General features: G+C 36.4%; 1 protein-coding gene across 7 annotated transcripts in view; it reads left to right on the forward strand.

Annotated features, from left to right (window-relative positions):
* The first annotated feature begins 1,770 nt into the window (after window positions 1-1,770).
* The window catches only part of LOC107560662 (pro-neuregulin-2, membrane-bound isoform-like), a 100,337-nt gene continuing 75,898 nt past the window's right edge, over window positions 1,771-26,209 (forward strand). For all 7 annotated transcript variants that reach the window (XM_016244897.1, XM_016244902.1, XM_016244900.1 and 4 more), the window contains exon 1: window positions 1,771-2,732. In XM_016244897.1, the coding sequence (XP_016100383.1) occupies window positions 2,321-2,732 (412 nt within the window). In that variant the 5' untranslated portion in view covers window positions 1,771-2,320. The remainder of the gene's footprint in view (window positions 2,733-26,209) is intronic.

Raw genomic sequence — 26,209 nt, forward strand, 5'->3', positions numbered from 1 at the left:
AACTTTTATTAATATTATCAATATTTAAAACAGTTGAGTAAATTTTTTTCAAAATTCTTTGATGCATAGAAAGATCTAAAGATCAGCATTTATCTGAAATAAAAAGCTTTTGTAACATTGTACACTATACCATTCAAAAGCTTGGAGTCAGTATAATTTTGTTCTTTGGGAAAGAAATTATAGAAATTACTATTTTTATTTAGCAAGGATGCTTTCAATTGATTAAAAGTGATGATAAAGACATTTAGAATGTTACAAAAGATTTATATTTCAGATAAATGCTGTTCTTCTGAACTTTCTATTTATCTAAGACACCTGAACAAATTCTACTCAGTTGTTTTCAACATAATAATAACAACAATAATATATAATAATAACAATAATAGTTTTCTTAGCAGCAAATCAGAATATTAGAATGATTTCTGAAGGATCATGTGACTGGAGTAATGATCCTAAAAGTTCAGCTTTAATCACAGGAATAAATTACATTTTAACATATATTCAAATACAAAACAGTTATTTTAAATAGTAAAAATATTTCAAAATTGTACTGTTTTTGCTGTACTTTGGATCAAATAAATGCAGGCTTGGTAAGGCAGAAGAGACTTCTTTAAGAAACATTAAAAACCTTACTGTTCAATAACTTTTGACTGGTAGTATAAATAAAATACAGTAAAAATTAGTTTGTGGTGTTGTGTTAAATTTCAGTCATTTTGACAGTAAAAGTTGACAAGCTCTCCGATGAGAAACAGCAGGATGGGATTCAGGCTGCACCCTCTTTCCAGAATTCCAGCTGATCTGTGACTTTCAATGCATTTGGTGCCACAAATGTTGACTGTCTGCATGAACCTGCAAGCACAATAAAAAAATAACATTATTTATCAAGGCAGTGTTTACAGAATGTGCCTCAACTGTCAAACTTGTTGGTGCTGTATGCACTTTGACGTTAATAAAAACGTTATATACTACATCTGAACGCACCTACAAGGAAGGTACATAATTAGTTGATAATCCATCATATTCAAATTATTAAAGCTCAATTTTTTACAATGCATTCTCAATCAGTAGAGCAAAGTGTTGAAATAATGGGTTTGATTCCAGGGGCAGTTCTACAGTGAGTGGATATCCGGGGCTTAGACCAGAAACATTAATGCATGTATCAGAATACACGGGACACACTTCAAATAAATTAGGCTATGCTAAAAGTTACATTGGCTAAGTGTCTTATTTTTTTTATTTTTAAAGAGACAAGTATAATTAATTATAATTTGCACTTACAAATTGCATAAATAACATTACAGTGTTTCCCACAGACTTTCATTCTATTTGTGGCGACATATATATGCAAACTCATTCTCTGCCAGCAGGAGGCGCTGTTGGATTGGTAGAGATCGAGGTTTCCCTGGTAATGCTGTACACAAAGCAGAGCTCCACTCATAAACGCTGCATTATCAGACATTACAAGTGTTACGCCCCGTCCAGGGTGAAGGCGCAAGATGAAGGAGTACGAGGACACAGAGGAGTTTTGGAAAACGAATGAACAGTATTTTAATTATTTACAGTACAAGAGGGGGAATTTTAGCTTCAGGAGCCGACAAGGCCAAAATAACAAACAGAAAACAACTAATATACAAACCTCTAAATTCCCTAGTTCACAAAATAAAACGGGGTGTCGGAGACTAAAGACGCACACGCCGGCGCATGGGCGTTCGTTTCAGCACCCCAGCCGTGAATCTGCCGTTTGTGCGGGGAATCTTGCCCTGATAGATTGGGGTGGCGGATAGAGACGGGGCGCGAGGTATACGGCAACAGCGTTTTGTCGCTACGAAAGTGGATTCTTACAACGTTTGTGCTGAGGGGATATCGAAAGTAGCCCTAATAGTTTACTGCAGCATTTCACATTCGACTGCAGTGGAGGATACACAGCAGCCAGTGGCGAGTAGGGCGCGCTCACCACTGCAATTTCGGGGCAAAGATTGACTGGCGGCGTCTTGCGGATACCTGCTCGTGTCTTCGGAGGAGGCAGCGTCCACGACTTTCCCTGCATTTTACGATGCGCTTCGGAAGAATGCAGTTGAGGGATCTGTGTTAACCCAGCAGCATTACGCCGTTTCCGGTTCCCAGCTGGTGTTTCCCGATTGCAAATCTATCGGAAAAAAGCAGTGGATCCCGATGGCATGGACACTTACGCAAGGTCTGCCGCGCCGCCGTGCTACTGGAGCCTATTCGCAGTTTCTTCAGCCTTCAACCCAGCTCCACCGCCATCGCCCCGCAGCCCTGCCGCAACGCGACCACCGACCATCGAGCCAAAGCAGGCGGCATGAGGAGGCTTGATTCGGTACACTTATCCATGCTGCTCATCGGGGTCTCCTTCGCCTGCTACTCCCCGAGTCTGAATTCCCTGCAGGACCAGGCTTACAGATCCGCCGTGGTGATTGAGGGCAAGGTGCAGTCCGCGCCTCAGAACGTCTCAGCGGAGCTGTACAGTGTGAATGTCAAAGTCCTGGACGTGTGGCCGCGAAACAGCGGGGGTCTGGAGCGGGAGCAGCTCGTCACCGTGGGGGAATTTGGCTCGGAGGCTCCGTGCGCCAAAGTGAAGAAGAATCACAAGTATATATTTTTCATGGACCCAACTGATGAACCCTTGGTTTTTAAAGCGTCGTTTGCGCCCTTAGATACAAGTGGGAAAAACCTGAAAAAAGATGTTGGGAGGATCTTGTGTGAAGACTGCGGTAAGTTTATGCCCACAAAATGCTTGTGCAGGGGCTTGCAAATTGACCGTCGGCAAATTGGCCGTCGGCTTCGGTTGTATGCTTATGTGTGGTGCGGATGACATCCAAATGTTTGGTGTAAGTAACAGATGGGGGCTTGTGGGGGCGTCTCTGCAGCAATATTGGGCAGGAATAAAACGCTTAAGGGTTTTTCGTGGTATCGTCAGACATATGCAAAGACACATACTTAGGCACACGCGCGCTCGCTGCTCATTTGTAGGATACCAAATTCTTTCCTCAAGACAATTGTAATAAACTAGCAGTGTTCATGGCGGATCCATCAGACAGGGCCCAGAGCTTGTATGATCGGATATGAAAAGGTATAAAAGGTCAGAATGACTCCGAATATGTTCAACCCTGGCCGTCAGGACTTAAAGCTCATTGCGCTTTTGGGAATAGAAAGTTGCTGGTCTGCGCTTGTGTAATGGGCCTTCAGAACAACTGCACTGGGAGTGGAGCCTTTGAAACTCCACTCAGGACGCGGGGAATATCTTCCGGCCAAGAGTTGTGTGTCACCTGTTTGCACACCGCATTTTTATGACCTTTGTATAATAATAAATTGGATTGATCCCATCGTTTTTTCATGACGGCATGTTCCTCGAAAGCACATTTTAACCTTCAGTTATTGGCTACCTTTGATTCAAAGCGGCAACTCAATTCCCACTCTCGCAATTGCAAAGAAAAAATTACACAGCATATTTTTCTTAGTATTGTGATATAACTAGAAGTTGGTACCATTCTGTCAGTGAATGAGTTTCAAGTAATCGTGTTTTCCACAGGCCTACTGTCAGAGGGCTTCTACTTGTAAGAAGTAGTACGCGTTTAGATTGTCGCTGTCCAGGGTGCTGTACCGTCCTCTGCTCTTCTGATGAACGAGCACGCGAGAAACACCTAGTCTAAAAAATGAGAATGGAAATATGCAATGTTTATGTAACTAGTGCATAAGTTAATATTTTTTCCTTTCCATGAGTAATTTTTTTTAATTAGATAATTTGTTACTCAGTATCCCAGTGTAAGTAGCCTAACTATTGTTAACAATTTGAAAACTGTTGTCTATGGTAATTGAGAAGCAGCCAGAGACTCACCGCGCCTTCAAAATAATCCAACTGAGAAGCGTAGACCAAAAAAGTTTCCCAAAGGTGAAGAGCTTGAAAAAAGTCCGCACACTCAAACATCAAAGAGTCAACAAGCGAGATAAAAGCAATATAAGCAATTTACTGAGGCTACGGTAATTAAAATACCAAGTGTTCACTTCCAAATATGTATTCCAGTTGTTGCTGGTATCTATTCCAGTTGTATTATTAATTCTTCATAGGTACTAATGCTACATGTCTATTCAGACATTTACTATTTATTCTAGTAGCATATTTTGAGCACAAACTAGCACCTACTTGTTACATACTAGTGTCTATTCAATTTTTTTATTGGTGTTAGTAAGATTTCTAAATTTTCTATTTATTTATAAGATTTCTATTTTGAATATGTACTATGTAGTTAAATGTAAAATATATAGGCCTACTTTTTACACACCTTTTTAAGGCAGTTGTGTGCCTGCTCAAAATTTAGTGTAAAAGTGCACAACCACATGAAAGCCATACTAAATTATGCCTGCTCAGACCCACGTCAGCTCTTAGTTCCAAAATATACAGTTGTTATTGCTGTGTAAATGCATTTATGCCACCTCTGAGCAGCATTAAACAGTCTGTGTAAAGACACCTAAATGCCACTTTAGAGGACTTCTGTGCTGCCTGCAGTGTAAATTTGACACTAGAGAGCTAATTAATCTAACATGTCTCATTAATTGGCACTAGTATCTAATAAGCACAAAAACACCTTTTTAGGCATCTTTACACAGTTGAGTAAAGGCTGCTCTGTTCCTACTCAGAATTATGTGTAAAAACTTAATGCTGCTTAAAGCCAGACTAAATTAAGCCTGTTCTGACCCACCTCAGGCCCTAGTGTCAAAGCACACAGTTGTATTTGCTGTGTAAATACATTCATGCCACCTCTGAGCAGCATTGAACAGTCTGTGTAAAGACACCTAAATGCCACTTCAGAAGCACTTCTGTGCCACTTTTGCAGTGTACATTTGGTTTTCGAATGGATGCTAGAACATATTGCAATAGACTAGAATGGGTAGTATCAATTGAAATGATCTGAAAGTGTGTAGCTGAAAAGTTGAGTGCTATGAAGATAGCAAAGTACAAGAAAAAGTATAAGAGTCTAATAAAATGTTGACGTAAAATATTAGTTTACTTTGTGGTAATTAATGTAAACGATAGTAACTAGTTTTGAGGATTAAATGTTAAAACACTTGCTACAGTATGCTAGTACATGCAGCTTATGAAAACATATTGTAGCAGACAGAGGCCTTGAATCAGAACTATCGTTTAGATTTCTTTAACCTCATCAATAAATTGAAAATCTTGTCCCATGGCTTCTTTTCAAAGATAAACGAATGCTCGCTAGATGACTTTGCAGTTTCTTCTCTCAAGTGCATCTAACCTCTGCATTGAACTAACTTGTGTGATGCAACAAAATTATTTACACTGTTTGCTTTGCGATGAGACTGCCGTCTGCCATTCACTTACAGAAACTTTTTCTGTTCCGCATGATGCTTCAACATGCATGTTTGATGTGAAAGGGGTCTGTAATGAATTTAGGGGGTTGCTGCGAAAGATAATGGTCCCGATCTGACCTCCACTGGCATGACTGTATGTCTCTCTGGATAGAGTGCGATTTAAACAGGAAGGCACAAGCTTTTCAAATATGTCAGTTCTGACGGGTGCCTCTTTTTTTGTAGATAAAAATGTCTTCTTTTGTCCCTAATGGCTCAACCTAGATTGAAAGCCTGTAAATGCAGGTATTTTGAAAATCCCCACCCCCACACATTTTTTGTAGAGGGAGACCTACATATCACTCATGAGGAGTGACAGGTGGGTGTGTGCGGTCGTGTGTTTCTCCTCCAAAATGTGTTTTGCAAGGAAGTTTGTAGTATTTGGTGCTCCTCTTCATGTGTGATCCTGATTTTTCCCTTCCCCCTGTGTGGAGGTCACAGCTGCATCGAGGTGGCAGTCCAGAATATGCCGGTGGCTCAATATCATTGATCCGAAAGAGCTCTCGGGCAAAACTGCATGACGCAGGACAAGAATAACGGCTGGTGATTGACATGCACAGAGGGAAGGACTTTTTTCGTAGATGCATATGTCTTTTTTAATAACTATGTAAGGTCAAATCTAAAACGTGAAGGATTTTGAGACAGACCAAACACAGAGATCCTGTCATAACAAAATTTCTGTGGATGCCTGACTGCCATGGAAAATTTACCTCAGTAAAATAGTGCATGATTCAAAAGGCTGTAACAATAGAACTGCCTGAGGAGATTTAGTGATGATTGGCCACATATCTCTGATACAAACTGGATTCGGCCTTGAGAAGGAAATTGGTGACTGCCGTTTTACTGCTGGGCACTCATGGTGTGTTGTCATCTGGGGTAATGGCCATGTTGAAACACTAGTTTTATAAACTTGGTCATATTTAGGATACTAAAGCGGGATTATGCACTCTCTTCAGCATGGCCCACTTTTCCATAGCTCCAAGAAAAGAAAATCTCTCTCTGCAGTTCGCCCACACATATTCCCTTCAGACAAACAGGCCTTAGCTCAGAATGTGTTTCAAGAGCTGGACACAAGCAATCGGTGAAAACCAGCCAGTTTTGTTGCATTAAGATTGTAAAACGAACCAATATTGATATGGTTTAGTAGGAAATTGGTAGGAAATGGCTGAAATGCAATGCAGCATCATCTTGCCTTAAAGGGATAGTTCATCCAAATAATGAAAAGTCTGTCATCATTTAATATTTTTGTGTTTTTGGTCCATGCAGTGGAAGTCAGTGGGTCTGCATAGACTTTCATTGTATGGACAAAGACAATTAAAACACTCTTTAAATTATCTTCTTCAGTGTTCTTAAAGGGATAGTTCACCCAAAAATGCAAGGTCTGTTATCACTGTTCCCCACTGACTTTCATTGTATGGACACAGAGAGTTGGAACATTATTTAAAATATCATTGTTTGTTTTCTTAAAGGAATAGTTCACCCAAAAATGAAACCTCTAAAGAATCTGAAAAGAAGATATTTTGAAGAAAGTTGGTTGCCAAACAGTTTTGGTGACCACTGATTTCCATTTCTCATATATATTATATTGTATTATACCTAGTGAAAAATAAATATCCAAAAATGTATTTGAAATACATTTATTTCATGCTAAGTATACTACAAATACATTTATGTATTTATGTACTTAATAAGATACCCTGCAACTGTTCTTTTAGTATACTAAATTGGAACTACTAATTAAGTTGGCTTGAAAAAGTAACATGCTAATCATACTAGAAACATGCTAGCAACCTGCTAAACATGCTAGAAACATGCTAGCGGTTTCTTAGCTGTTTTTACTGAATCAACTGGTTTTAGCTGAGTTAGCATAGAAACATGCTAACAAAATGCTAGTAACTTGCTAATCATGATAACAAAATGCTAGTAACTTGCTAATCATGCTAGTAACTTGCTAGAAATATGCTAATCATACTAGAAACATGCTAGCAACCTGCTAAACATGCTAGAAACATGCTAGCTGTTTCTTAGCTGTTTTACTGAATCAACTGGTTTTAGCTGAGTTAGCATAGAAACATGTTAACAAAATGCTAGGAACTTGCTAATCATGATAACAAAATGCAAGTAACTTGCTAATCATGCTAGAAACATGCTAGTAACTTGCTAATCATGCTAACAAAATGCTAGTAATGTGCTAATCATGCTAGAAACATGCTAGAAATATGCTAATCATGCTAGAATCATGCTAGAAAAATGTTAACAACATGCTAGTTACTTGCTAATCATGCTAACAACATGCTAGTAACTTGCTAATCATGCTAGAAACATGCTAACAAAATGTTAGTAATTTGCTAATCATGTTAGAAAAATGCTAGCAACTTAGTAAACATGCTAGAAACATGCTAATCATGCTAGTAACATGTTAATCATGCTAGAATCATGCAAGCAGCATGCTAGTAACTTGATAATCATGCTAACAACATGCTAGTAACTTGCTAATCATGCTAGAAAAATGCTAACAAAATGCTAGTAACATGCTAATCATGCTAGAAACATGCTAGAAATATGCTAATCATGCTAGAATCATGCTAGAAAAATGTTAACAACATGCTAGTTACTTGCTAATCATGCTAACAACATGCTAGTAACTTGCTAATCATGCTAGAAACATGCTAGTAACTTGCTAATCATGCTAACAAAATGCTAGTAATGTGCTAATCATGCTAGAAACATGCTAGAAATATGCTAATCATGCTAGAATCATGCTAGAAAAATGTTAACAACATGCTAGTTACTTGCTAATCATGCTAACAACATGCTAGTAACTTGCTAATCATGCTAGAAACATGCTAACAAAATGTTAGTAATTTGCTAATCATGTTAGAAAAATGCTAGCAACTTAGTAAACATGCTAGAAACATGCTAATCATGCTAGTAACATGTTAATCATGCTAGAATCATGCAAGCAGCATGCTAGTAACTTGATAATCATGCTAACAACATGCTAGTAACTTGCTAATCATGCTAGAAAAATGCTAACAAAATGCTAGTAACATGTTAATCATGCTACCAACATGCTAGTAACACCCTAGCAACCACCCTGAGTACCCTAGCAACCGCATAGCAGCACCCTATCAACTATTCTGGGTACCCTAGCAAACGCATAGCAACACCTTAGCAACCAACCCAGGTACCCTAGCAACCGCATAGCAACACCCCAGCAATCCCCCCAGGTACCCTAGCAACCGCATAGCAACCACCCTGGGTACCATAGCAACCACATAGTAACACCCTAGCAACCACCCAATGTACCTTAGAAACCGCATAGCAACACCCTAGCAACACCCCACCTACCCTAGCAACCGCATAGTAACACCCTAGCAACCGCAAAGCAACACCCTAGCAACCACCCCAGGTAGCTTAGCAACACCCTAGCAACCACTTTGGGTACCCTAGCAACCGCATAGCAACACCTTAGCAACCAACTCAGGTAGCCTAGCAACCACCTAGCAACACCTTAGCAACCACCCCAACTACCATAGTAACCACATAGCAACACCCTATCAACCACCCAGAATACCCTAGAAACTGCATAGCAAACTCTTAGCAACCAGCCCGGGCACCTAAGCAACTGCAGAGCAACAGTCTAGCACCCACCCCAAGTACCCTAACAACCACATAGCAATACCTTAGCAACTATCCCAGGTTCCATAGAAACACCCTAGCAACCACCTTGAGTAGCCTAGCAACCCCCCTAGAAGCCACCCCAGGTACCCTAGCGATCGGTTTTTCTACAGTATGTCTGTTCTTCTGATAGACTGTATTGCCTTCAAAAAATTCAAACTTTAATCTTTAAAACTATTTTAAGTATTTCAAACTACTTCAAACTGAAAACCGTCAAACTTCAAGCTTTTAAAACGCTTACAAACTTTCTGGCTAGGCTTTTTCAAGCCAACTTAAAGTTTGTCTACAAACTTTCCTATCTAGTTTTGTACTTAATGCACTTTAATTGTGTGGAAGATAATTGTGTTAAAGATACACTGAAGTTTATTTGATTGTGGAAGTATATTAAAGTGGAACTATTGCAAGTATACTTCAGGTAAACTTTAAATTAAAGCCTGATATTATTTAAAGATCATACAATCCTCATCAATAGTGACATTAAAACACATTTTAGGCTTAATATTAAGAAATGTGCATTGTGCACAAGTAAAAATAAAAAATAAAGTTATTATAACATATATCAGTGTTGAGCAATACATCAGTAAATATGTTAATATATTTTATCTATACTTATAATGAAATAAATGTATTTTAAATATATTACATCCCAGAGAAGAAAGAGTCATACAGTTTGGGGTTTTAGAAAATGGTGTCAACATTTTCATTTTTGGATGAGATATCCCTTCTTTGTTTCTCATTAAGATTTTTTTCTTGGGTTTATGTCTTTATTTACATGTGCCATGTTGTGTGTCCCCTGATAGTCAGGTTTTGTTTTCCTTTAAGCACAATAATAACTATTTCAGGCCTGGAATCATATAATACGAGCCACACATATTTTTGATTAAAACTGGAAACCAACAATTAGCACCATGTCTTGTACAATTGCAGTTGCAAATTATTTTTTTTAGGCAAGACGTTTATAAAGTAGGTTTACTTTCCTTGGTAGAAGACAAAGCAATTCATTCATAATAACATAAATCATAGTTACGTTTCTTCAACATCAATTTACAACAGCTGAATAGCCTGTCCGAGTGCAGACCTGTACTGAGCTGTGAGTGACTTTCGGGTGAAAGCAGCGGTGTAGATCGACTGACTGAAGGTGGAATACCGAAGATGGGCTTCCCATCGATCCTGGTCACGCATGATGATGAATGTTTGTGTAGGTTGCTCTGCATCCTCCCTCTTGAGATAGATTCATACACTGTGGCCCTCTTCATCGCTGTTGTGCGGCGCATGGGGCTGACAGGAGACATATGAAGCAGGCCTCCAGTGGTCTCCAGTGTGTCAGCTGTACTCTGGGACATGTGTTGTTACCTAGACTTAATTACTGCATGATAATCACAGCCAACTCTCGGTTCGGCTCTCTGTATCTGCGTATTTCAGCAGTTTGCTTCAATTTCGGCACATTTAGCTGGTAGGAAACCGGATTATTCTTAAGCAGGATATGTACCATTGCTTGATTTATATCGCATTTTATAATTCATTTATATAATTCTGAACTGATTATATAAGCTGAAGCTGATTATATAATTCACAGAATATCAATTATTAATATTTTGAAAACATACCGTATACATTATAGCATTTTTTTTTCTTGTCTTTTTCTCCTACAGATGACTTGCAGGATCCTGTATGTTATATTACTAAATTAGTTTTAACCATTGAACCACCACTGCGTCTTGTCTCCATTGGCAACACGCACGATTCGTGTGGATTGCAAGTAGCTGAGAGTGCAAGCGGCGATTGCAAGTGGCTTCGTGATTTAGTTTCTTTTTTTCTTGTCTTCACCACCTGGCTACTTGTGTAAAATGTTGAGAGATTCAATTAAAAAAATGATTAATCAATTAAATAAAATAAAGACAGCAAGTGACGTCACTCGCGGAAGTGCAGGTGTCTGAGAGTGCAAGTCTGAGAGTGCAAGTCTGAGAGTGCAAGTCTAAAATGCAAGTGCATGTCTGCAGCCAGACTCTATTGGATTTTCATGGCCCTGGAAACCCCTGCTGGTAAATATTGCAATTGCACCTTTGAGGCAAACAGTCACATTCTCTATTGAACGGGTGTTCAAAAGTAAACCTGTTCAGACTAAAGACATTTTTAAAATGTTATGGAGATTCAATATTTAATTTTAAAAAATCACTATTTAAAAACATATTCAAATTATTTTATTTTTTATTTTATTTTATTTTATTTTATTTTTTTATTTTATTTTATTTTATTTTATTTTTTACTGAGGCTCTAAAAGTCACCATGAAATCAAATTGACAATTCTAATTTTTATTTTATTATATTTTTGGAGTGTTGCAGTGTTTATTATAAATTATCCATCTGAGCACAATATTCTAAAAAAGCAAAAAGCAAAAAACAAAACACAACAAATAAAGTTGTAATCTTTAATCTAATCAATTCCAATTGCACCAAATCAAGTTATTTCTTTCTCTTCTCTCTTGTTTTTCCCTCAAGATGCCATTTCACTCTGATATACGTCACAATATGAAAGAAAAATCGGATGGAATTTCTGTTTTATGCTGACCTTAAAAGTGAGAAAGAAAAATGTATTTGCTGTCTGCTACTTTTGACATTACAGCTCATGGAAAGTTGCTAAGAAAGAGATTGTGATGGTACACGTTCATGTAGTGTCACCAGCCAATCAGTATAATCGTAATGTAATTTTCCTGCAGCTCTAGAGTCATTAGTCACATGACGTTTTTGCTCAGATGATTGATTTAAAACAACCTGGCAGCAGAACGGAGCCTCCATGAGAGAAGATGGGAGTCATGTATTTCCGTGGAGTCCTGCACCAGCCAAGCAAGTGCCAACGAGCAGGAATGCTAACAATTAGTTTTCCCCAGATATTACAGAGTCAGACCTCCTTGCTTGAGTGCTACGGAGACAACCAATTACCTAGAGTGGACTCAGTGTATAGCGCAAGAGCAATCTTGACTGTTTGGCCCGAGTGCATTCTGTCTGTTTTCCTCTTCAACCTTTTGCCAGCTCCTGTCTCCTCATAAAGCCCCCATGAGCACTCTCATTCCTTCTCCCTCTGCTTCGGTAACAATCCACCTTCTGTCTTCTCAAGCTGTAAGTGTCTCACAATGTGATATCAACATCCACACAGAGCAGAGCTTCACTATTTAGTTTACAAACACACTAACTACAGAAGGCTGTAGTTCTCTGTGAATCAATTATATACTACATGGTCTGAATGGAGTTTCCATTTACATCCAGTGGCTCCAAAAATTATTGCCGCAGTTAGGTATGCATAGTTCAAATCTAAATTCTGTCATCACTTACCCTCAAGTTGTTTCAAACCTGTGTGACATTCTTTATTGTGTGAAACACAAAATAAGATATTGTTGGTAACCAAACAGCTGCCGGTAGCCATTGACTTCCAGGGGAAAATGCTATGGAAGTCAGTGGCTACCAGAAACTGTTTGGCTACCACCATTTTTCAAAATATAGATATACAACAATTTTCATATTTTTCAATTTTCACACTTAAAATATCTGAATGCCATTACATTATATAACTAAATACTCAACAAAGTTATTTGGTATTTGTTCACCTATTCAGACTTGTTCAAAAGTTTTGGGTCAGTAAGAAAATTGGGTAACACTTTATTTTAAGTTGTCCTTGTTACACGTTTCATGTTCTTACTATTAAGTAAGAACATGAACATTTTTTTTTTTTTTTAATTATCTGTGTTTTTGTTCTGTCACTGTTATTCTGTTACACTGTGGAGCTTCTGTCATGAAAACAAATTCCTCGTATGTGTAAACATACCTGGCAATATAAACTCATTCTGATTCTGATTATAATAACAATTAATTATGCATAATTACATGCAAGTAACCCTAAACCAAACCTGAATCCTAACCCTAACCATATAATAAGTACATGTAGTTAGTTAATATTATTCATTAAACTCACCTAAATGTATAATTACACTGTAACAAGAACACCACCTTAAAATATAGTGTAACCGAAATTAATTATTTTATTCATCACAAGTGTTGAATACTTCTTTTACATTATTCCAAAAATAAATAATAATGTAATGCCTGCAGAAAATTCAGCATTGTCAGCACAGGAATAAATAGCACGTTATGATATATTCAAAACAGTTATTTTAAATTGTATTCATATTTAATGATGTTCAATTAGATTTATAATATTTAATTGCAATGATTGTTATAATATTAATGTTTTACTCCATAATAAATAAATGCAGGCCCGTTCTTACAGACCCCAAACTTTAGAATAGTAGTGTATATAAATTATTATTTAAAAATACTAGATTTTTTTTTTTACTTATTTTTTTCTTTAAGTGTGGCTGTAGTGTTTAAATAGCTGTGAGGACACTTTAACTTTAAATGGATTATGTTTAAATATATTAGAATAGCAAAAGTGAAGAGGTAATTACTAAACTGAATGCCAATTATTTCTACTGTAGACTTTAGTTCTTGTATTTGTGTTTGTTCTGGTTGTCAAATCCCTAAACATTAGTTTCAAACATTTTTTGCAAGTAGTTATGCATGCTGTTAAAGTTTGAGTGTTTTTAAAATCAATTCACATTCAGAGTGGATACTCTAGATTTCTAACATTGCATTAATTTTTCATGGGTTAAGGTATCCATTTTTCATGATGGCTTACCTGATAAAAATAAACACAGTGATGGCCTCAAGTTTTGTTATGTTATATACTGTTGTCAATCATTCAGTCTGTCTTTAACAAGGGCTACCCTGTTTATAATTAAAGTTTTTAATGCGCTGGGAATAATTGAATCCCATAATAAAGAACGACCTCCAGTAACTCAAGTGGTACGTCATTTTGCTGAAAATGCTGACTTGCACGAGGGTTAACACTCTGCGTTCCTTACCCAAGAAGGTGATCATTTCTGGCTTTAAACACAGTATTTGTGACAAAAGTGACCTTGCTGGGTTACAGTAGTGGCAGAGCTGTCCATCGTGTGATCAGTTTAAAGAGCTCTGAAAATAGGCCCACAGGGATTGGATTGTCTGCAGAGTGTTACGAAGGGAAAGAGGCGACAGAGACAAGCCTGCGTAATACCTTGTAATTGACAAGCTGTAAATCTGAGTCAGGGTGTTTTAGGCTCCAGCTGTAAAGGCAGTTGAGTGTGAGCTGTGTGGTTTTTATTGGAACTCAATGTATTGGTGCACTGTGACCATTTGAGAGAGAAACCGTACACCTTTTATGAGTTAACTGCATATTTATATAGGCAATGAGAACATGTTCTGCAAATTACTGTTAAGAACCTAGTACATGCTTCTTTACCCATATGGGTAATAAATGCAGGCAAGATGTCATGCATGGAGTCTGGTGTTGGATGAGTGTGTTAGCATTTTACATTCTCTAAGAAGTGGTTATGTGTAAAGGAATATTTAAAGGAAATAATAAATTATTTACTGGACCGTACAATATTCAAATCCTGCAAAAAAACGTTCTTTCTATCTATCCTTGTTATGCTATATTTGACCCTGAACCATAAAACCAGTCATAAGTAGCACAGGTATATTTGTAGCAATAGCCAACACACTGTATGGGTCAAAATTATCGATTTTTCTTTTATGCCAAAAATCATTAGGATATTAAGTAAAGATCATGTTCCATGAAGGTATTTTGTAAATTTCCTACCGTAAATATATCAAAACATAATTTTTGATTAGTACTATGCATTGCTAAGAACTTCATTTGGACAACTTTAAAGGCGATTTTCTCAATATTTTCATTTGTTTTTGCACCCTCAGATTCCAGATTTTCAAATAGTTGTATCTCAGCCAAATATTGTCCTATCCTAACCAACCATACATCAGTGGAAAGCTTATTTATTCAGATATTTGAAGTAGAATAGATCTTTGCTCACTGTTTGTCTCTTTTTGGCTGTCTGGGATTTTTCCACAGAAGGAGGCATCACATTCACCACTTAGAGGCAGTATATGAACAGGATTCTGACAGCCCCAAAAATATTACAAACAGGCCCAAGAGTTTGCACCCTGCAGACACAGTGTGACTATGGTGTTACTCTCGTCAGGTCTGACATTATCACTCTGGGTAATCGTGGCTAATCACCAATGTTTAAACTGCTCTAATGCACAAATGAATCTTGCGCCTCATTGTCTTGCCACAGAGAATAACATTTAAACTCCTCTGAAACATTTGGCATGTGTCAAATGTGAAAAAGCACATCTGTAAGTCATTAGGGGTCCAAGTAGTGAAGCTGCTGGAACCCTGTACTGTTTGCTCTGAATCTCTTCTTCATTATTTCATATAAACCGCAGAGACTTCAGCCCTAGGGTAAGATGGTTCCAGTTCCCACCCAATACTAATCAACTGCATGTCAGGCAATTGTTCTGGCAATAGTTGGTGCTATAATGTATAAACAGCCTGAATATATTTGATCAAAAATGCAGAAAAAAACTGTAATATTGTGAAATACTATTACAATATTGAAGTAACTCTTTTCTATTTTAGTATATTTTAAAATGTAATTTATTCGTGTAATGGCAAAGCTGTCTTCAGTGTCACATGATCCTTCAGAAAACATACTAATATGCTAATTTGATGCTCAAGAAGACTTTTATTTGTTATTATCAATGTTGAAAGCTGTTTTTGCTGCTTAGTATTTGTAAAAATAGTGATCTTTTTTCCCCCGGATACTTTGAAGAATATAAAGTTTATTTGAAATAGCTTTTGATCAATTTAATGCATCTTTAAATTATTAAATAAAATGTATTATGGATTTTCATATTTGGATTTTATTTAATTTTCTTGTTTTCATACTCCTACAATAGTCATGCAATTTGCATGAAATTGCTTTCATCTAGAGACACACCCGACAAAAATTCTTCAGAAGAATTTCCATTCATCAAATCATTCATCAGATAGTGAAGTGAAGTGACATGTGGCCAAGTATGGTGACCCATACTTGGAATTAGTGCTCTGCATTTACCCATCCAAAGTGCACACACACAGCAGTGAACACACACAAACCGTGAACACACACCCGGAGCAGTGGGCAGCCATTTTTCCCCAGATATTACAGAGTCAGACCTCCTTGCTTGAGTGCTACGGAGACAACCAATTACCTAGAGTGGACTCAGTGTATAGCGCAAGAGCAATCTTGACTGTTTGGCCCGAGTGCATTCTGTCTGTTTTCCTCTTCAACCTTTTGCCAGCTCCTGTCTCCTCATAAAGCCCCCATGAGCACTCTCATTCCTTCTCCCTCTGCTTCGGTAACAATCCACCTTCTGTCTTCTCAAGCTGTAAGTGTCTCACAATGTGATATCAACATCCACACAGAGCAGAGCTTCACTATTTAGTTTACAAACACACTAACTACAGAAGGCTGTAGTTCTCTGTGAATCAATTATATACTACATGGTCTGAATGGAGTTTCCATTTACATCCAGTGGCTCCAAAAATTATTGCCGCAGTTAGGTATGCATAGTTCAAATCTAAATTCTGTCATCACTTACCCTCAAGTTGTTTCAAACCTGTGTGACATTCTTTATTGTGTGAAACACAAAATAAGATATTGTTGGTAACCAAACAGCTGCCGGTAGCCATTGACTTCCAGGGGAAAATGCTATGGAAGTCAGTGGCTACCAGAAACTGTTTGGCTACCACCATTTTTCAAAATATAGATATACAACAATTTTCATATTTTTCAATTTTCACACTTAAAATATCTGAATGCCATTACATTATATAACTAAATACTCAACAAAGTTATTTGGTATTTGTTCACCTATTCAGACTTGTTCAAAAGTTTTGGGTCAGTAAGAAAATTGGGTAACACTTTATTTTAAGTTGTCCTTGTTACACGTTTCATGTTCTTACTATTAAGTAAGAACATGAACATTTTTTTTTTTTTTTAATTATCTGTGTTTTTGTTCTGTCACTGTTATTCTGTTACACTGTGGAGCTTCTGTCATGAAAACAAATTCCTCGTATGTGTAAACATACCTGGCAATATAAACTCATTCTGATTCTGATTATAATAACAATTAATTATGCATAATTACATGCAAGTAACCCTAAACCAAACCTGAATCCTAACCCTAACCATATAATAAGTACATGTAGTTAGTTAATATTATTCATTAAACTCACCTAAATGTATAATTACACTGTAACAAGAACACCACCTTAAAATATAGTGTAACCGAAATTAATTATTTTATTCATCACAAGTGTTGAATACTTCTTTTACATTATTCCAAAAATAAATAATAATGTAATGCCTGCAGAAAATTCAGCATTGTCAGCACAGGAATAAATAGCACGTTATGATATATTCAAAACAGTTATTTTAAATTGTATTCATATTTAATGATGTTCAATTAGATTTATAATATTTAATTGCAATGATTGTTATAATATTAATGTTTTACTCCATAATAAATAAATGCAGGCCCGTTCTTACAGACCCCAAACTTTAGAATAGTAGTGTATATAAATTATTATTTAAAAATACTAGATTTTTTTTTTTACTTATTTTTTTCTTTAAGTGTGGCTGTAGTGTTTAAATAGCTGTGAGGACACTTTAACTTTAAATGGATTATGTTTAAATATATTAGAATAGCAAAAGTGAAGAGGTAATTACTAAACTGAATGCCAATTATTTCTACTGTAGACTTTAGTTCTTGTATTTGTGTTTGTTCTGGTTGTCAAATCCCTAAACATTAGTTTCAAACATTTTTTGCAAGTAGTTATGCATGCTGTTAAAGTTTGAGTGTTTTTAAAATCAATTCACATTCAGAGTGGATACTCTAGATTTCTAACATTGCATTAATTTTTCATGGGTTAAGGTATCCATTTTTCATGATGGCTTACCTGATAAAAATAAACACAGTGATGGCCTCAAGTTTTGTTATGTTATATACTGTTGTCAATCATTCAGTCTGTCTTTAACAAGGGCTACCCTGTTTATAATTAAAGTTTTTAATGCGCTGGGAATAATTGAATCCCATAATAAAGAACGACCTCCAGTAACTCAAGTGGTACGTCATTTTGCTGAAAATGCTGACTTGCACGAGGGTTAACACTCTGCGTTCCTTACCCAAGAAGGTGATCATTTCTGGCTTTAAACACAGTATTTGTGACAAAAGTGACCTTGCTGGGTTACAGTAGTGGCAGAGCTGTCCATCGTGTGATCAGTTTAAAGAGCTCTGAAAATAGGCCCACAGGGATTGGATTGTCTGCTGAGTGTTACGAAGGGAAAGACACGGCAGAGACAAGCCTGTGTAATACCTTGTAATTGACAAGCTGTAAATCTGAGTCAGGGTGTTTTAGGCTCCAGCTGTAAAGGCAGTTGAGTGTGAGCTGTGTGGTTTTTATTGGAACTCAATGTATTGGTGCACTGTGACCATTTGAGAGAGAAACCGTACACCTTTTATGAGTTAACTGCATATTTATATAGGCAATGAGAACATGTTCTGCAAATTACTGTTAAGAACCTAGTACATGCTTCTTTACCCATATGGGTAATAAATGCAGGCAAGATGTCATGCATGGAGTCTGGTGTTGGATGAGTGTGTTAGCATTTTACATTCTCTAAGAAGTGGTTATGTGTAAAGGAATATTTAAAGGAAATAATAAATTATTTACTGGACCGTACAATATTCAAATCCTGCAAAAAAACGTTCTTTCTATCTATCCTTGTTATGCTATATTTGACCCTGAACCATAAAACCAGTCATAAGTAGCACAGGTATATTTGTAGCAATAGCCAACACACTGTATGGGTCAAAATTATCGATTTTTCTTTTATGCCAAAAATCATTAGGATATTAAGTAAAGATCATGTTCCATGAAGGTATTTTGTAAATTTCCTACCGTAAATATATCAAAACATAATTTTTGATTAGTACTATGCATTGCTAAGAACTTCATTTGGACAACTTTAAAGGCGATTTTCTCAATATTTTCATTTGTTTTTGCACCCTCAGATTCCAGATTTTCAAATAGTTGTATCTCAGCCAAATATTGTCCTATCCTAACCAACCATACATCAGTGGAAAGCTTATTTATTCAGATATTTGAAGTAGAATAGATCTTTGCTCACTGTTTGTCTCTTTTTGGCTGTCTGGGATTTTTCCACAGAAGGAGGCATCACATTCACCACTTAGAGGCAGTATATGAACAGGATTCTGACAGCCCCAAAAATATTACAAACAGGCCCAAGAGTTTGCACCCTGCAGACACAGTGTGACTATGGTGTTACTCTCGTCAGGTCTGACATTATCACTCTGGGTAATCGTGGCTAATCACCAATGTTTAAACTGCTCTAATGCACAAATGAATCTTGCGCCTCATTGTCTTGCCACAGAGAATAACATTTAAACTCCTCTGAAACATTTGGCATGTGTCAAATGTGAAAAAGCACATCTGTAAGTCATTAGGGGTCCAAGTAGTGAAGCTGCTGGAACCCTGTACTGTTTGCTCTGAATCTCTTCTTCATTATTTCATATAAACCGCAGAGACTTCAGCCCTAGGGTAAGATGGTTCCAGTTCCCACCCAATACTAATCAACTGCATGTCAGGCAATTGTTCTGGCAATAGTTGGTGCTATAATGTATAGACAGCCTGAATATATTTGATCAAAAATGCAGAAAAAAACTGTAATATTGTGAAGTACTATTACAATATTGAAGTAACTCTTTTCTATTTTAGTATATTTTAAAATGTAATTTATTCGTGTAATGGCCAAGCTGTCTTCAGTGTCACATGATCCTTCAGAAAACATACTAATATGCTAATTTGATGCTCAAGAAGACTTTTATTTGTTATTATCAAGGTTGAAAGCTGTTTTTGCTGCTTAGTATTTGTAAAAATAGTGATCTTTTTTTCCCCGGATACTTTGAAGAATAGAAAGTTTATTTAAAATAGCTTTTGATCAATTTAATGCATCTTTAAATTATTAAATAAAATGTATTATGGATTTTCATATTTGGATTTTATTTAATTTTCTTGTTTTCATACTCCTACAATAGTCATGCAATTTGCATGAAATTGCTTTCATCTAGAGACACACCTGACAAAAATTCTTCAGAAGAATTTCCATTCATCAAATCATTCATCAGATATGAGGTAATCTATTTTTCAGGCGTGGCTTATAATGACTAATTGACCTATAAATTGTGAATCAAAGTGAAGTTGAAATTTGCCACCAAAACAACTGTATCCACAGGATCTATTCTTGTGAATTCTGGTCATTTAATCTAATTTTTCAATTTGTTCAGACTTGACTGTTAATTGCTTGTGGTAATATTTGCGCTTGGCTTTAATATTCTGAATGCTTGTTTAGATTCATTCGGCTTAATCAGTTAAGCTAGCAGGTTGATGACGGAAAGAGACGTGTACTTGTATGGTGTGCCGTTAGCAGTTACTTATCCACAGTTGGTTTGAAAACTGACATCACTATTAGAGGAAGCAGCGATCATCGGAGGTGATCTGGCAAATATTAGTTTTAACTGAACTTGTGGCCCCTTTTTTTCATGAGAACTTCACAGGGAAAATAAACTGAGGGGCTGCTCAAATGTTTAGCTGGGAGTATTTGGGTGGAGGGGCGTCAGGAGTAGACATTTTTGTGTTAGTCCTTGCTGTTTGCTAACATTGCTATTAAAATGTTTTCTGTTGCCTTCTAAAAAATTCCAAAGTGGAATCAGTTCAAGAATGAAACTTTCAGCCTATAGAATTACATTGGCATTCACTTTTGGATAAACTAATCCTCTTGGAAAGCATCTCTAGTATCACTGCACGCATAGCCAGCAGTGTGAATTGAAAGCTGTAGGTTCCTCAAAGCATTATTTAGTCATTTCCCGCCATGTTGCAATGTTTCTTTCCTTATTTTCTCTTATGGGAAATTCCCTGTTTTATTCCTTGTATTGGATTGATTATTCTTTGGAAAGGTAGTCGTGCTTGTTTATGCCTGTGATGATCGTTAGCATTATTCTAGAGGTGACATTTGTTCTTAAGTGTAGACTAAACCCAGCTGTCCATCTACTATGCTGTTTATTGGACTAAATGGAAACTGGGCTCTCAGATCAGGGTCCCATATGTTCAAGTGCTCATTCTCTCCATGTCATCTTCACTAAAAGTAATGTTTGCTTGATCCCTGCCTCAAGCGCATTTCCCTCTGTAGTAAATAATGTATTTGATGCACATGTAATGTAGGCGCACATGTGACAGGGGAAGGATGTCGTGACAGGTGAAGCGGTCCCCGTGCATGAACTCAGGTTTCATGCTGTGTGAGGATGAATCTTTTTTTCAATCTAGTAATTTATATTAAAAAAGAAGTTTACATAAACATTTTATTTTCATAGACATGAAGTTGTCAAAAATGTCAGGGTGATGCAACTCATTAAAGGAATCAAATCCTTGAAAGGAAAACCTTATTAAGTAGTTTGGAATAATCTCCTACTATTATTATTATTTATTTTATAAAATAATATTTTAACAAAGCTGATTCACTGCTTATTAATATTTGTCTGCAAAAGCATGTGGTATGAATTTAACAAAGAAACACAAGAAAAAAATTACATGGGACTGTGTGTTATGATCAATTTTATTCTAAAATATCAGAAATATTATAGCTCAACGTTTTTATGAGAAGGCAAGGTTAGTTAATATTGTAAAATTGCATGTGGTGCAACTCCCCCAAGAATATAATGATATTTATGAATTAATCAAAAATGTGTCATCGTCCCCCCCCCCTCCATTAAATATACATGAGAAAAAGATCAAAAAGTGTACACGTATGGGTTTATGGAAAATGAGTTATTATTTTGTAATTGATGGTTACACTACCTTAAAAGTTTTCAGAACATGGCATGTTATTTTAGAATATACTATTATGCTTTTTTGATATTTTGATATAGGTTTTATTTTTCGTATTTTCCATTTCCATTTTATTTTTAGTTAAAGTTAAAGTTGTAGTAATTTTGTTGTTTTTTATTAGTTATTGTTCCTTTTTAATAGTTATTGTTTTTTTTAAATGTCCATATACTGTAGTTTTTATTCATAATCATTTCAGCTTTACTTTTAGTTATTTTAGTAAATCAAGTTAAACTAAATGAAAATGAGAAATGTTGCTTTTGCAACAAAGTGAAATAAAATAAGTTTTTGTCAATGTTTCAAGTAACTTTTTTTTTAAATGGTTTTAGTTAACTATAATAACCTTTTCTTTATCATGGTCACTCTTTAATGTCATTGACCCTGGCTACAAACAAAGTCTCTTCACTGATTTTAGGGTGAAGAACATTCAGTATGGTTTTCCTCCTCTGTCATTATCCAAACACAGATTCTTCCATTAAGGCCCAGTAGTTTACAGCCCTGACGGCAAGGAGAAAAAGTGGTGATGTAGAAGGAGAGGAGTGTATGAGATGTAAATAAGAAAGAAAGAGAGAGGGAGAGATTGTAGCTGAATGAAAAGATTTGCCCCTCTGCTTTCCACCTAGAAGCTGCTCATCAACTATTCATCAGGAAGTCTCTGCGCTTTCCCACTGCAGTATGCATGTGTACAATCCTGCCACTCAGGACTCACGCGTAGTGTGCGGCTAAAGGACACCTGGGAGGTGACCTGCTGCTGCACCTGCACGTCTTCTGTCCCTGGGCTGCTCTGTACACGTCTGCGGGACACTGCAGCATCTGTAGCCTGATCAGCAAACGTCTAACTTGTCATTTCCTGAGGCCTATTAATACGATGCCTCGGTTGCTAAAGACACGAGCTGTGTTTCTGTAAACAATTCCTTTGAATAGCTGGTGCTTGAAAAGCTCTTATTGTGTTGCATGCAAACTATTAGGAATATTTGTATGCTTTTGCATAATGTAGTGCGCATCTTCCCACATTCAACATATGAAATACTCATAGCATCAGTCATATAGTTGGACAGGAATACTTCACTGATATTTACATTACATATGTTCTGTTTTGTGGACACCATGGTGCAGTAGTTAACATGTGGGTGATCACAGGGTTGTGTTGTTGTTTCTTATTGCATTATATGTGCCCACATTCTCCACCACCAAAAATAGAAAAAAATCCTATTACTTTTTATTTTCCAAGTTTAATCTTTTAGGTCACACTGAAGCAACCTAGGCCAAGTCATCAATTTACTCATCAGAAGAACATAACTCAGTATCTTATGAAGATTAAAATAAATATTAGACTTAATCCCCCCTTGTTAGTTTTTATGCCTCTTTCATTGTTGTGTTGCTACTTTTTGTCAACACTGTCAGATGATAATCAAAGTCAGTCTTCATCCTAATGCTCCTCTTTCCATATTTCACATGTGACAGAGACGTGATTATTTTGTCAACACCTTATGATTAAGCTGAAACTGAGTTTGAAACCATACTTTAGTCTCAGTTCATTCAGTCATTGAAGTGGATGCTAGATTTGTCAATATTTATGATGAATAATTGTCATATATTGTCACAGATATAAAAATGTTATTTGGAAATAGCAGCAGCAGCAGGAGACTGCAGCTTAAAATAGCCTTTTTGTCTGATCACTCAGGAACAAAGATATCTATACTTTAAACTTCTCAAGACAACCATGTTTCGATCCACAGATTTCAAGATCCATGTAAAAAAAGAGTCATCCCTGAGATTTGAACCTGCAAACTTTGGGTTACCAGCTCAGTAGTTATTTGCTGAGCCTGTGTAACCAATAGCTCCATAGCATATGTGTTGTATTACATTTCCATTTGCTTGCTTCTGTATACATATGCATTTGCAGCAATCTGTCATAATATGGGTCCGGAATAAAGCAGACAGTGCCTGTGACAGGAACTTGACAAAACGAAAAGTTGGTTAATAAAGGAGCATTCATGTGTTTGTGTGTGGAGTGCCATATTGTTGAAAAGAGGGTCTGCCGACACTCCCGTTGCGAGCCTTGCACTCCACTCGAGGGACGTGTCCGGCCATGTTTGCTGCACACTCCATGCACATCGACCGCCAGTGTTTGCCTCCTCAGGTATGTCGTAGGAGTGGATTGATGTGTGTCTTAACATGAAAGGGCTTTAAAAAAGAATGAATAGCTGGTTTTTGCTTGTGTTAAGAGGTGGACAGGGAAGGATTTTGCTGTGTGTGATGGGGCAGTTAGCTGTCCATAAGGAGAGAGTTTGATGAATGCAGGGACCTGTATGTGATTGAAACCAGATCAGAACACCTTTTATCAGGTCTCGTTCATCTAAAGCCCAGCCCATGCAATGACACATTTCACATTACAGCAAAATTAGAAGCAGTACAGTAAGATACAATGATCTGAAAGTTTGTTTGGAAAAGCTTTTATTTGAAATGATGATTTATGCAGAGGAAATTACTTTTGTAATGCATTGCAATACATTGCATCTGATCAGTTTACATTAACTTGCAGGAACGCATGCTTAAAATGAATTTAATTGTTTTGGTGTTGTGTGTTCCCATCTGACTCTTCCTTCCCTTTTTTTTTGCTTTTGTAGACAGAGGCGGACAGTAGTGAAGTATTTTTTACTCTGCTTTAAAAGTACTTTTAAAGTGTCTGTACTTTATCAGAGTATTTTTCTTTAGAAAACGTTTACTTCACAACATTCCAAAGCATAATATTGTACTTTTTTTTCTGCACTACATTTCATATTAAATATAATTTAATACTTAATTACATTAGAAGTACACATCTAGTACTTTCTTACTTTTTACTCAAATAAAAGTAATTCAAATATTTACTTGAGTACAAGAAAGTACTAAATTTTTTGTGTTCTTAAGTGTTAAAGGTTAAAAAAAACAGCAACTTTTATTAATGAAATGTAGTGCAGTAAAAAGTACGACATTTCACAAGTTTTGGAATGCAGTGAAGTCAAAGTTTTCCAAAGAAAAATACTAGTACAGATAAAGTACAGATTCTTTTTTAAATTCACTTGAGTAAAGTAAAATATTTCACTACTGTCCACCTCTGTAGATAGACTTTTTAGTATAGTTAAGGAATTAGTGAGGAGATTTTTGCATGCAGAGCTGGGTAGTAACTGATTACTAGGGGTGTAATGATACACGTATTCATATTGAATTCATATTACAAACCGAATGATTCATTGGACTAATCCTATTACATATGGAAAATAAAAGATCTTAAAGTGTGTGAAATGTAATATTCTCAGTGCCGCTGCGCTCAAAAAGGCAGCCCAAACAACGCAACAGGCAATGTGCTGTCTCCCCCGCGATAACCTCCCCTTGCTGGAGTTAGGGATGTAACGGTATGAAAATTTCATATCACGATTATAGTGACCAGAGTCATCACGATTATTAATATTATCACGGTTTTGTTCAAATTAGATGAAAACGTCCAAAAAGAACTGATAAACACACTGAAAACATTTCAATAAGTTTTATAATCTTCGGTTAGGAGATCTTGTGATGCTTTTTAAATTAAATTAATTAAATTTGTCTATTTTAATGTAAGACAACATATTTTTCGTCAGTGATAGAAATATGATTTAAGACGGTAGTGTAAGCAAGTTTAGTTTGAAAACGTTTAATAGTAAATAAGACACAATTAGACAATATTTGAATAAAATAATAATAAGAAATATTTATTTGCAACAACTGATGGAGTACAGAATGCTGCATGCACGCGCAGCGTTGTCAAGGTAACATTTGGTCAGTCATTCCCTTCGCCAAGAGAGTTTCAAACACTTATACGAGACAGTAATACCCTGCACCCTTCAAAGAACACACTTCAAGGGCTCTGCCCTTCGTAGGGCATAGGGATGCTCACTTCTGTTTGGAAGTCGCCCCATGTCTATTGTATCACCGCAGAGACACGGATGCGCTCTCTCGTTTCATTCAAATGCAGCTTGCCATATTGCTTCTCATTTTTTGATTGAAAATGAAATCAGAGGTATTTAGTATTAATACTACTATAATTTTGCTGTAGTGATCATATTGTCCTGACGATTGTTTTGTACACTGTTCATAATGGATTTATAAATAGGTAAGATTTCAAAACAGTAATCTCAATTCAATATTTCATATCCTCGTATTTACATATTATTATAGGTAAACAAAAAAATCAGTGTAATAAGTTAACTATGAATATACAAT

Source organism: Sinocyclocheilus grahami, unplaced genomic scaffold (assembly GCF_001515645.1).
Source record: "Sinocyclocheilus grahami isolate Dianchi unplaced genomic scaffold, SAMN03320097.WGS_v1.1 scaffold738.1, whole genome shotgun sequence".
Lineage (NCBI taxonomy): Eukaryota > Metazoa > Chordata > Actinopteri > Cypriniformes > Cyprinidae > Sinocyclocheilus > Sinocyclocheilus grahami.